This window comes from Salvelinus sp. IW2-2015, linkage group LG5 (assembly GCF_002910315.2).
Source record: "Salvelinus sp. IW2-2015 linkage group LG5, ASM291031v2, whole genome shotgun sequence".
Lineage (NCBI taxonomy): Eukaryota > Metazoa > Chordata > Actinopteri > Salmoniformes > Salmonidae > Salvelinus > Salvelinus sp. IW2-2015.
In genome coordinates this window covers 19166093-19180149 of record NC_036844.1, presented here as the reverse complement: position 1 = coordinate 19180149, position 14057 = coordinate 19166093, and the positions used below count along the sequence as shown (strand labels likewise).

General features: G+C 45.5%; 1 protein-coding gene across 1 annotated transcript in view; it reads right to left on the bottom strand.

Moving 5' to 3' along the window:
• Window positions 1-4818: 4818 nt before the first annotated feature.
• The window catches only part of LOC111964527 (dynamin-1-like), a 93469-nt gene continuing 84230 nt past the window's right edge, over window positions 4819-14057 (bottom strand). The window contains 7 exon segments of the mRNA XM_070443597.1: window positions 4819-6113; window positions 10142-10339; window positions 10633-10874; window positions 11165-11341; window positions 12025-12039; window positions 12252-12363; window positions 13487-13596. Coding sequence (XP_070299698.1) covers window positions 6083-6113; window positions 10142-10339; window positions 10633-10874; window positions 11165-11341; window positions 12025-12039; window positions 12252-12363; window positions 13487-13596 — 885 coding nt within the window. The 3' untranslated portion in view covers window positions 4819-6082.

Here is a 14057-nt window from a genome sequence, read left to right as displayed (position 1 = left end):
AACTGGGCTAGTCTGTCTGTTTGGTAGGAGAGACAGCCATGGCTTGGTTTTGTGTCTGACTCTGGAGCAGAACTGGGCTAGTCTGTGTTTGGTAGGGAGAGACAGACATGGCTTGGTTTTGTGTCTGACTCTGGAGCAGAACTGGGCTAGTCTGTCTGTTTGGTAGGAGAGACAGACATGGCTTGGTTTTGTGTCTGACTCTGAGGAGACTGGGCTAGTCTGTCTGTTTGGTAGGAGAGACAGACATGGCTTGGTTTTGTGTCTGACTCTGGAGGAGAACTGGGCTAGTCTGTGTTTGGTAGGAGACAGACATGGCTTGGTTTTGTGTCTGACTCTGGAGCAGAACTGGGCTAGTCTGTCTGTTTGGTAGGAGAGACAGACATGGCTTGGTTTTGTGTCTGACTCTGGAGCAGAACTGGGCTAGTCTGTCTGTTGGTAGGAGAGACAGACATGGCTTGGTTTTGTGTCTGACTCTGGAGGAGAACTGGGCTAGTCTGTGTTTGGTAGGAGAGACAGACATGGCTTGGTTTTGTGTTGACTCTGGAGCAGAACTGGGCTAGTCTGTCTGTTTTGGTAGGCAGAGACAGACATGGCTTGGTTTTGTGTCTGACTCTGGGAGAACTGGGCTAGTCTGTGTTTGGTAGGAGAGACAGACATGGCTTGGTTTTGTGTCTGACTCTGCGGAGAACTGGCTAGTCTGTCTGTTTGGTAGGAGAGACAGACATGGCTATGGTTTTTTGTGTCTGACTCTGGAGCAGAACTGGGCTAGTCTGTCTGTTTGGTAGGAGAGACAGACATGGCTTGGTTTTGGCGCGTGGGTTGTCTCAATTAATTTCCTCGTCGCCTTTCCTCCATGACCACTGATCGGCGACAAGACTGACTCACTCAGACAAGTGGTCATGAATGGAGGAGTACCGTATCGAGGCACAGCCCTTGGTAGCTGTTGGTATGTTCTATGGCAGTGGAGTGAGTGTGTTGTCTGAGTAGGGCAGGATAGCAGGTGGGGTAAAGGAGGGCAGGAGGAGTTGGGTACAGTACATGAAGGAGGTAAGGGCCAGGCTGGAGCCTTGGCCTACCTGAGGTGGAAGTCAGTCAGGAAAGCATTGGTAAAGACACTAGCATTTGGAGTGATGGGAGCAGTTTGCACTTTTCACTTCTAAGTAGGGAGACACCATAGGACGTCAGGAAAGAGGAACTAGCATGTAGACACATGGCTGCTCACCCCTACAACTACCTTGTCTATCCATCCTCTTTTATGTGGAAACACTGAAATCTGAACATATGTATGTACACTAGAGCTTTATCTTATTTATGCACATAAGCCAGTCAACTCAGTTGTATTCCTCAAGTTTGCTATGCGTTTATTTATTTGAGGCCCCATTTCATAGCACCAGTTGATCATCTCTTGTTTATCAATCTTTCAATTATGTTGTGCTTGTTGCCCCTCAACATGTCTCATTTATAATTTAAGTCACTCCCTTTGAGACTGGATGAAGATTGAATAATTTATCAAACAGACTCACAATCTCAATTGTATCCTCATGTCATTGTCTCTTCTCTCTAAAGTTACATGGGCTTTTACTGTAGGTTATTGCACTAAAATTGGACAGACCTTGTAATCAAACCCTGTCCCATCACTTAGTTTTGGACAGTAGCTTTTCTATGGCAGATCCATTCTAGACATTTGGTTTCTATACTTGGGAGCCCTATGTCATCATGTGCACTTTGGCACATCGGGGCTCAGAGTTCCACGAATGAAGACAGAGTGTGTGTTGAAGTGACCGAAAGATTGTGTGTGTGCGCTAGGAGGATGTGTAGGTATGTACATATGAATAGAGGGTTGTAATGATTCCAGTAACAAGTCATGGGCAATGGGGTAAGCTTTGCTGTTTGATTGACAGATGCAGGAAGGTCCTCTGTTTTTAGATAACCTTACAATGATGACCCAAATAAAGATGAAATTGCCATAGGCGCATCTCTGCCACCCTGCAGTTTTTGGGGAAATGTGTGTACTCCCATAATATTTAGGATATTTTGGAATTTTTATGCTTCCAGTGTATCTCTGACTACCGATGTCCGTATTTTATTTTTATTCAAGAATGGAAGTCTTTAAGCATGTCAAAAACAGTCTGAAAAAAGTTTTTGGTGGTTCTGGAGTGAGTTTTCAGGTGTGTGTGTGTACCTGATCTGAACCATGTCTAACCTGAAGCAAAGCACTTTTCATAGTAGGACTTGACGTGGTTTCTGTTGAAAGTGATCCCATCTGAATATTTAAATTCATTGCATTTTCTTTTCCTTTAGAGAGAGAACTTTTGTTTTGGGAGTGGTAAAACCAAGAGAATATTTTAGTCATTTACAGCTATTGTTTTGGAGGTGGTGACGAGAGAGTAAAAGTAACAAGTGAAATAGTTTTCCCACGCTTTCTAATTCAAACTGTTCTTTTGAATGAATGTGTGGGATTGAGCACATGATGATTAAGAGACAGAGGTGAATGCCTTCTGTTTAAAGGAACTGTATATACTGTAACTGTGTAACATATTGTATATTCATTCTGCCTGGTGTGTGGGAATAAGTGTAATGGCTGTTTGTAGTGTTGCTAGCAGCCCAGAGGGCTTGTCTGTGTGTCTGTCTGAGCCATTGTTGGCTTCAGGACACACACGGACAGCTGAAGTGAAGGGGTGGGGGTACCGTCTGTGATTTAATACAAAAGTAAAAAAATATATTTATTTGTAATAAGTATCGAAACTAATCAGTTTTAATGCAATGTAGGATTGTTGTGAGAGAACAAAATGGCTTCCGGCAGTATATTTCTGATGTGATTTCTCCTGATTAAAAGTGATTGAGCAAAGCAGACAGCATCTGGTCAATGGATCCTTGTAAGTGCTTCTACCTTCAATATGTCCTGTTAGAGATGTCATTTTGAGTGAGATTCCTCGACAAAAGACTCAGACCATTTTGGTACAGTAAGCTGACTTTTAATCTCTTGACAAAGCAGTCCTGTTGGACAGACACATTCCACCGACAGCAGTAAGATAAGATACAGGACGAAGTTGTCACAGCAGGATAGAATACAAACATTTACTCTGCCCCCTCATTTCCTCTCCGGACAGAGACCGAGAAACAAGCGAAAAATGATTCTACATACTACTAATCACAACCTGCCAATACTCAACACATCCATAGCCAAGGATTTCATATAACATTATTCACTTATTTGTTTGTCTTTATTTTATCATGTTTCATTGTACACCACACTCAGTCACTTATTTGTAATAATTTAATATTCAGTATTCATACAATGTCAACTAACGTCTAGACAAGTGGAACACAATTTCAGAAGATGCACCACACAGGATACATTACACAAGTAAGATATGTCCATGATAAAATGTACTCTGAATTAATCATTCATTTCATAATAGCTAATATTTTTTATTTATTGGCTGTTGCTAAGACTCAAGGGTGTTGTGAAGAGGGGTAGGTTTGTATGAGGTGAGTACGATATGGATACTGAAACAGGGGTTTGTGGGTAGGCTAATGAGCCCATATACTATTATTACCAACAGGGTCAAAAATACAACAAACTACAGACAGAGTCCACTGGTAGAAAGGGGGGTCAACTCACATCTCTCAAACAGCAATGGAACGCATGAGTGACATGGGAGCGGGAGAGGTGCACTGTATAGGTGTGTGTGTGTATATAGGTTTCTATGTATAGACCATCACTGATTGGGTTGTTGGTGGTTTTAAACCTGATGTCTTCACTCACCCCCTTGACCACTGAGAGAGGGAAGAAAGAAAAAAGGGAAGAACAGAAAAGAAAAGGAAAAAGTTGATAAGCCATGCCAAAATCAGTGTCCCCCGCCCCAACACGTATTACACAGTTCCAATGATATTCAACACACGTTCTCCTGTTACGGTCACTGCTCTTGGAAACACTTTCAGGGTCAAAAAATCTAATTTTGGACTGGCAACACTTATAAATGGTCTTCCTGAAAACAACTTCAATGTTTGAGCTTTCCTTGGGAGGAAAGGAGAAAGGATGCCATGTAACAGTATTGAGACGAACCGTTAGGGCCTTGTCTGTCTCCTTGCCTCCTCTCAGGCTGAGCAGCTACTCTGAGTCTGGTGTGATTGGTGGACAGCTCTCATTAAGCCGTCCAATAAGAACATATTGCACTTTCTATTTAGATCCCGCCTCGCTAAGGTACTGAGTTTCACTAGTGGGGAAGTGGTTCATTGGTGAAGTGGTTCATTGGTGAAGTGGTTCCTTGACAAGTGGGAGAGGAGGAGGTTTTAGCAGGAGACCCTCTAGTTCACAACCCCCCCAGCACTCGTGGCATGAGTACAGAGACTGAAGCACAGAGAGAAACATGTCTTCAAATGTGCCTTAGGGAGCTGGTCAAGGAGGATTTTACACCGATCTACACCAGATCCACAGGAGGCTGCTGAGGGGAGGACGGCTCATAATGATCAACGGAGCGAATGGAATGGCATCAAACCCATGGAAACCATGTCCTTGCCCGTCCTCCCCAATTAAGGTGCCACCAACCTCCTGTGACCAGATCACAGTTAGTCTGAACACCTGAACAATCGTTGTATCATTGCAGACACAGGAATACATCATCATCATGGTTATCACATCACATAAGAATGGGCCTTCACAGTGACGCAAGGCCTGGTGGCTACAGAAGGTAGGACATGGACACAGATGCAGAACGTTCCACACGTTCTCTTCACCCTCACTCCTACTGAAGGGGAGGAAGAGATCTTTTATTTTTCTATCCATGAACAAGAATGGTATGGCCACTGAGAGGGTGGGGTTCGCGTTTATTTTTCCTCTCTCTTGCTCCCCCCTCCACCCTTACTTTGAGGGAGGCTGTTGTGAAGAGCTGCTGAGATCTCTGATTGGTGTGTGTGTTGGGTGTGAAGGATAGTGTGGATTCACATGTAGGAGCTGAGTGGTGGAAAGGGGGGCGTGTTAGAGAAAAGATGGGTGTCAGGGGGTCCCAAGGGGCAAAAAAGGGGGCTTCTAGGAGTCAAAAGGAGGTAGTGGGCTCTCGGGTGAGGGCCCACCCTTGCATGGCCCGCTATTCAATAAAAATGGAAAGTAGAAACAGATAGGAAAGAGGACATAATGAAGCCAGATTAAGTGAAGGATGAACAAGTGAATGAAACATAACGAGAGAAAATGTCCCCAAACTCAGAGGCGAGGAAACACTGTCGTGATGTTAGATATAATAGGACACATGAATCAGTGTATCATAAATAATACATAGAAATCACAGAGATAGATACCACATTCTGACACATGAGAGTCAGTACCATTAATGTATATATTTTCTCTTTGGGTGTTTTTCCGACTAAAAGGGCCCTTGCCCATCTATGTCAGGTTTGTCCGAGCCTGTGACTTTAGGGACCAGTATGGATCATGATGATCATAGCAGAAGACAACAAAAAGAAAGCTGTTGTTCAGATGCAGTTATCCCTTCTGATCCACTCCACTTTCCTAGATAGATGGATAATGCATCTACTCCCGAGAGAGATTCGACACACAGAATAACATGTCAACCAGAACAAAAAAGATCATTATCAATATCCCAAATTATCAGAGAAAAAAATATAATTCAGATATGAGAGGAAGAAAGAAAGTCAGCAACCAGAAATACCCATCTGAAGGGGAGGGTGAGAAAGAAAAAATATTTCAGCATAGCATTCCTTAACCCTCTCGTCCATATTTGCTGAATCCACCCACGCATACACTGCCCTGTCCGTTTAAGTGTGTGACTACTTACACATGTAAATGTGTGTGTCTGAGTGTGTGTAAATGTGTTCGAATTCTTATCTACAATGGTCCTTAATATACAGTGGAGGGTGAATGCATTTCTCTGTATTGGGGGTATACAATGTGTCTGTCTGTCTGTCTGTGGGTTTGTGCGTGTGTGTGACGTGACTGTGTCATTTAGTAGAGAAGGGAGAGGAGAAAGAAGGGTCAGGTCTAGGTAAGGAAGGTTGCTCTGCAGTCCTTGGTCTCTCTGCCGTGGGGTAGGTGGTGAGTCGGAGGGGAAGGGGGCTCAGTAGTCTAGTGGGTTGGTGAGGGCGGGGGTCTTCGGCTGCCAAGAGGACCATGGATACACACATAGACGGACAGACAGAAACACAGGGACAGAGGGACACAGATATAAGCGAAGACAGGGATGAGTTAGGATTGTCACTCTGGCTGGGTGTCTCCCCCTTACGCACAAGCGGTATAACTCAACGCCACTCTGACATACTACTACGCGCACACACACACACACACAGCTTTATGGGACAATGTGGGAGAATACAATCAGACATAACAGCTAACACACTAAAACACATAATTCCTGCAGATTTCATGAATCTTGGAATATACTGCATACAGTATATAGATTCAACTAAAATATAAACGCAACATGTAAAGTGTTGGTCCCATGTTTCATGAGCTGAAATAAAAGATCCCAGAAATGTTCCATATGTACAAAAAGCTTTTCTCTCAAATTTTGTGCACAAATTTGTTTACATCCCTGTTAGTGAGCATTTCTCCTTGTCAAGATAATCCATCCACCTGACAGGTGTGGCAAATCAAGAAGCTGATTAAACAGCATGATCATTACACAGGTGCACCTTGTGCTGGGGACAACAAAAGGCCACTCGAAAATGTGCAGTTTTGTCACATAACACAATGCCACAGATGTCTCACGTTTTGAGGGAGCGTGCAACTGTCATGCTGACTGCAGGATTGTCCACCGGAGCTGTTGCCAGAAAATTAAATATACATTTCTCTACCATAAGCCGCCTCCAACCGCAGACCACGTGTAACCATGCCAGCTCAGGACCTCCACATCCGGCTTCTTCACCTGTGGTATGGTCCAGCCACCCGGACAGCTGATGAAACTGTGGGTTTGCACAACCGTAGAATTTCTTCACAAACTGTCAGAAGCCGTCTCAGGGAAGCTCATCTATGTGCTCGTCGTCCTCACCAGGGTCTTGACCTGATTGCAGTTCGGTGTCGTAACCGACTTCAGTGAACAAATGCTCACCTTCGATGGCCACTGGCATGCTGGAGAAGTGTGCTCTTCACGGATGAATCCCAGTTTTAACTGTACTGGGCAGATGGCAGATAGTGTACGGTGTTGTGTGGGCGAACGGTTTGCTGATGTCAACATTGTGAACAGAGTGCCCCATGCTGGTAGTGGGGTTATGGTATGGGCAGGCATAAGCGAACACAATTTGATTTTATAGATGGCAATTTGAATGAACATAGGTGCCGTGACAAGATCCTGAGGCCCATTGTTGTGCCATTCATCCGCCACCATCACCTCATGTTTCAGAATGATAATGCACGGCCCCATGTCACAAGGATCTGTACACAATTCCTGGAAGCTGAACATGTTCCAGTTCTTCCATGACCTGCATCCTCACCAGACATGTCACCCATTGAGCATGTTTGGGATGCTCTGGATCAACATGTACGACAGCGTTTTCCAATTCCCGCCAATATCCAGCGACTTCGCACAGCCATTGAAGAGGAGTGGGACAACATTCCACAGGCCACAATCAACATCCTGATCAACTCTATGCGAAGGAGATGTCGCGCAGCATGAGGCAAATCCTGGTCACACCAGATACTGACTGGTTTTCTGATCCACGCACCTATCTTTTTTACCTTAAGTTATCTGTGACCAACAGATGCATATCTGTATTCCCAGTCATGTGAAATACATAGATTAGGGCCTAATGAAATTATTTCAATTGACTGATTTCCTTAAATGAACTCTAACTCAGTAAAATCTTTGAAATTGTTGCATGTTGCGTTTATATTTTTGTTCAGTGTACATAGTTTCCATTGGTGACAGGCAGTTGTTTTGGTGCCCAGAAGAGGGCAGTATAGCTCCACTATATTATCATCCATAATATTCTCCTCTTTCAACCCAATCAGCATGCAAAACGTGAGCAATAGAGGGTTGCATTTCACCCCTCCAGCTGTGTGATTATAACTGCTACAAAGGGTACATAACACATGTATAATCTCCATAGTAGTTCTGCCATGATCATCAAGGCTATGCTATCTTTACTTCACTATCAAAAGAGGGGCTAGTTAGCATAAATGCTAAAAAGTAGATTTCAACTATAGGAGGCAGGGTAAATGATGACCGCCAGAATAGCTAGTTGGATAAACGTTAACTAGACATAACATACCCTTTAGAAATCACTATCACCACCCACAGTACAGCCTTTCTCTGACAGCTTCCCTAGGCTCTATTGAATACTATGTTGACATTTAGACAGGATAAATATAGCACAGCAATGTGTCACGCCACCAAACAATCAGAGACAGGACTGGGGACGGGGTGAGATGTCATGAGCCGACACTGACACAAACCCATGACCTTTGACTTCTGACCCCTAACAAGCAGCTCCGGTCAGGTGTGTGCGTGCGCGTGTGTGTATATGCATGTGTGTGTATGTGTGAGTGTGTGTGTGTCTGAGTGTGTGTATGCATGTGCGTATCTAGAGGTATCCTCTGACTTTTTTCATCGACACAAACCTCTCCCAAACTAGAAAAGAAACTTGACTTCAGCAGACAATAACAAAATAACAGCAAGGCTCACACAGTGACACAAATGCACAAACGACCTGTGTGTGTGCTTGTGTGTGTTTGTCCATGCAATGCTAAAAGAGGCATTAGGGAGTGCTCTGAAAAAAAGGAGAGTGTGATGGGCATGCAGTGAGGTGACGGTATCTAAGAGAAAGCAGCATGAGGAAGAGGAGGATGAAGATGATGACAGTGATTAGTACCAAACGTACCAGAAGCGTTAGTCCTCATTGGTCACTGATAGTGATTCTGAAAGAGGAACCATAGTCAACGGTGGGATAGAGGTGTGGTGAAGGAGATGGACAGGAAGAGGAATGCAAACAAACACATACAGGTTACAGTGCAGGAGAGACCCACGTCGCATGACAAAGCACTGCTCTCCCCATGGACCAATCAGATTTGGAGCATTATTTGAAAGTTATTTGGGGTAATTGGTTTCAACACGGCTGCCTTAGAGCCATTGTTTGAGGGTTATTTAGATGTTTGAGGGTGTGTGTGAGCAAGAGCAGTGTCAGGCAATGTGTGTGTCTCCCTAAGTAAGGCAAGCTGCTGCCCTGACCGTGAGTTCACATCAGATCAGTACAGTGTCCATTAGCTCACAACCACAGGCAAGCACAAGGCAAACGTTAGCAGTGCGGAGGCAGTTTAACAGAGAACGAAAATGAAAAACGCCCCCTCTCGCTCGCTCTCATTCTCTCTCTGTCCCTATCCTCCCCTCTCTTTCTCTCTCTGTTTATTTCCAACACGGAGATAGGATAGATAAGAGACACTATTCCTAAACTATAAAGACTAAGGTTGGGAGAGGGGGATATAGGATAGTTCTCTAGTACAAAACTATATTCTAGCAAAGGACTCAACCAACCACAGAGGAGGCCACTAGACTAATAGTGAGAGGCTACTGGTGAGGGCTATTAGGGGAATGATAAGAACATGTGGCCTTAAGTCAAGGCACAGCTTTACCACTAATAGTAAATGTAATTAAAGCCGTTGGTTCCTGGGAGGTTCTAGTAGTGTGTAGGAAATGTAAGTCAGTAACGCCTGAAACCTTCTTGGCAGTTAGCAATGTAAATCGGTACAACAACCTAAGTCAAAGATATGTTAGGTGTGTGTGTGGCAATGTTTTACTACAGGAGCTGGGCTTTTGGAAGGGTCCATCTATGACATGTCTCTCATCCATCCTACCTCTACCTCCCATCTGTTCTCTAGCTCTCAGCACCCTCTGGACCTAACGTTCTCTGTCTATCTGGCTCTGTCCTCTATCACACCAAGCTCTCTCCCCTCTCATTTACCTCCATCAATCCTCCTGGCGTCTTCACATCCCCCTTAGCAACAGAGAGCATTGACACTTCAGCTTAGATGTGATTTCATCATCATCACCATCATCACCACTCTCATAGTATATCACTTACACAACCTCATTGGCTTGTCTGTCTCCCTGTAGGACCTAGTGTAGTGTCACACGTTGATAGGCTTGGGGACTTTTTGCATTGAGATGTAACGTTTGGGTTCGGTTTCACTCACCTGGGCACACCGGGGGGTGCGCGGTTAGGCCGGGAGGGGACTGATGGGGGGGGCCCACCGAAAGGGTCCGGGGAGGCCCCTGGGCGAGAGGGGACAGGGGGTCCAGGAGGGAGACCAGGGGCTGAGCCACGGGAGACAGGGCGACCAGGGGGACCTGGGGGAGCCCTTCTGTTCGGAGTGGGACTGCTGGCTGGGGACCTGAGGGGGGAGGGGGAGAGAGAGAGAGGCTGAGTGCTTCGGCAGGCAGTTCTCTTTCACACCAGCAGGGGAGGCCACAACATCAGTCCTACTCCCCTCATCCTTTACTCCCCACTCTCTTCTATTCCCTTATTACCCCTCTCCTTCCTTCCATCCATACCTTTTACTCAGAGCTGTTGTCCTCCTTCCATCCCCTCCTTCCTCTTCCTCCCTCCATCCATCCATACCTTCACCCATATAATTTGCCCTCATTCCCTTCCTCTCCTTTCCTCCCTCTCTCCCTCCATTCGTACCTTCCCCCGGAGTTGTTTCCCCCCGGCCTCAGCCAGGAGTCGTCTACAGGCGGCGGCATGGCGGTGGTGACAGTGGTAGTGCTGATGTCACCGATGATGTTTAGGGCCTCCCTCAGGGCGTGGTACATGCGGAGCATCTCGTCGCGGTGATGGGCCTGCTCCTGGGACTCCTCCATCAGGCTGTTCTGGTCCCCAGAGTGGTACAGGTTGGCCAGCAGCTCCGCGTTGATGAACTCCTTGGTCTGTGTGGAGGAGGGGGAAGAGAGGGGGAGAGTAAAGGTGAGGAATGGGGGGAGTTGGAGATTTACGTTTTTGTTACAACAATAACCTAGGAAAAAGTGGCTGTGGAGATGAAAGAGGGTTTTCTTCCTCCCTTGCACTTAATTGACCCATTCTTGTCACTGATTGGTAAGAGATTTCACAGGCCAGCTGGTTTCCCAAGTCTAAACCAATCAGACACAGATTCAAAGACAAGGATGAAAATCCGCTGGCCCTACGACTCCACAAGAAAAAGCGACCAATGGGGACTCACGTTGTTGATCATGAGGTACATGATGGTCTTGGGCATGAGGTCCCTGATGGTCTTGTTGACGATGGCCATGTAGGAGTCCACCAGGTTGCGGATGGTCTCCACCTGCCTCTCCAGCTGGGGGTCCATGGAGTGCATGAAGTTATCTGAGCCGTTCTCTCCGTCTCCACTTTCACTCTGCTGGAGGACAAGGCCAGGGAGGGGGGTTGGAGGATGAGAAGAGAGGTAGAGGGACAGGGATAGAGGGAAGGAGAGAGAGGCAAAAGGAGAGGGATGGGGAGAGGGAGAAAGAGAAAGAGAGAAATATGTGAATGAGAGTTGAGAAAGAGAACGATGGAGACAAGTGATCGCTCTAATCACACAACGTATTGAAATAATCCTCAATATCACACATCATTAATTACATCTACTATATAGTCCTAAACTGGCTCTAAAGAGAAATAACCTCAAACTGAGCCAGCACACACACTCTACTGGTGCTAGCTAACCGTGTGACTGCTTTCAGACGAGAGCCATTGGAGACAACGTGTCTCCTTCTGAACCACTTTCTCTTGGCTCACGCCCCAATGATAATTCCTTCATTTGCTTAGCCTATTCCAATCAGATGGTTGTATAATACAGCTATGGCAGAACCCTGATGAGAGCGACATTTGAACTTCCTGGTTTGGTGCGAATGATGAATGACTGGGCCGTTGATTAGAAACAGCACCAATGAGGCGAGACGAAAAAGGAGACTGTGCCTGTATAAATCTTTAGGGCCAATCAGAGTTCAGTATCAAATTCAATTGCCAACGCTAGCTTGAGCATAGGTGAAGAGAAAGGGGTGAAGAGTTGGAATAGACATCACGACACAAATCACATACCTTGCCCTCCTTTTCCTATAGGGTCCAACAGCAATGAAGGACATATTGAGGAAAAGAATGACGGAGGAGGAGAAAGAGAGAGAGGGAAAGAGAGATGGTGTTAAATGTTAGATGACTGGCGCCACTAGTACTGTGAAAGCAAACCATCATCACAATCAGCTATACTGTATGTTTTGGACCGGCGGAGTTACTGACGAAATGTACAGGTTTGTGTGTGTGTGTGGTACCGTGACGCGTTCAGGATACACCCCGGCTCTAAGGAAGGAGGCCTTCCACCCATCTATGTCGTCCTGAGTCTCGCAGGCCAACTCCAGCTGACGGTAGTCCTTATACACATTCCTGTGGACACGAAGGGGAAAGTCTGAGAGTGTGCTGTGTGTGGTGTGTGGTGTGTGTGTGTGTGTGTGTGTGTGTGTGTGTGTGTGTGTGTGTGTGTGTGTGTGTGTGTGTGTGTGTGTGTGTGTGTGTGTGTGTGTGTGGTGTGTGTGTGTGTGTGTAGGTGTGTGGTTTGATAGTGAGTAGGATTTACATATAGGTAACTGCCAAAATAAAGGAAATACCAACATAAAGTAAAGTCAAATCAAATCAAGCCTTATTTATACAGCACATTTCAGACATGGAATGCAACACAATGTACTTCACAGGGAATAAATGAATAAATAAACAAAACAAACAAGATAAAAAATATAAAAAAAATGACAAAAACTGAACGACTAAAAGTGTCTTAATAGGGTGTTAGGCCACCACGAGACAGAACAGCTTCAATGCACCTCGCCATAGATTCGACACGTGTCTGGAACTCTATTGGAGAGACGGAATACCATTCTTCCACAAGAAATTCTATAATTGGGTGTTTTGTTGATGGTGGTGGAAAACGCTGTCTCAGGCACCGCTTTAGAATCTCCCATAAGTATTCAATTGTGTTGAGATCTGGTGACTGAGACGACCATGGCTTGTGGTTTACATTGTTTTCATGCTTGTCAAACCATTCAGTGACCACTCGTGCCCTGTAGATGGGGGAATTGTCATCCTATGGGGGTATAGCCATGGTAGCCAAAATAATGGCCTGCCCAGTATTTTTATACATGACCCTAAGCATGATGGTATGTTAATTGCTTAATTAACTCAGGAACCACACCTGTTTGAAAACACCTGCTTTCAATATACTTTGTATCCCTCATTTACTCAAGGGTTTCCATTATTTTGGCAGTTACCTGTACATTCTTGTGGGAGTGAGTGGGACGTGTCACAGTACTGAGCTACATGGTAAGGAGTAGGAGAGGGATGTTTGCATGCCTGCGTGCTTGTGTGGGTGCTTGCCTTGATGGAACAGAGAATGTGTGTGGTCAATGTGTGTGGAGAGATGTTTTGTGTGGATTCAGCTATATTACTTTACTTTTTGAGGTCTGAAAAGATTTGACAAACTATCATTTATGATTGAAATGTCCACCAAAGAACTAACCTTTGCTCAGTGTTGAACAGGGCGAATATCTGCTTGCTCGACATGAAGCTCTTCTCCACATCCCTCAGCCTCAGATTGTCCACTTGGAGCATGTACTTCTTCTCTTTCTCCTGCAGGGGGCAGAGTCAACAATACACAGGTTAGAGAAAGTACAGCATGAACCCAAAAAGACACAGAGAGAGAAAGAGAGTCAGAAAGTCAGACAGAAATAAAGAAAGACAGGCAAAGAGCGAGAGAGGCTGATTAAATTAATGACAGAGAAAGAAGGAGAGGGATACATATACAGAGGGAGAGAGGGAGGGGTGGAAAATAGGCCCAGCAAAGTGCCTGGTTGTGATTAAAGCAGTGTAACTGTAAGTAGCACAGAAGAGAGAGAGGGGCAGGCGAGCCTTACAGCACACAGCCTTCACCACAGCAGCCTGGTGCACGCAGAAAGGAGGTAGGGCGAGGGCAAAAGCGAGAGAATAGCTTATGCCTGCTCACTACCATGAACCCACCCCACTCACAATGTTGACATCAGCAAACCGCTCGCCCCACACAAGACCCATACACGCTGTCTGCCATCTGCCCC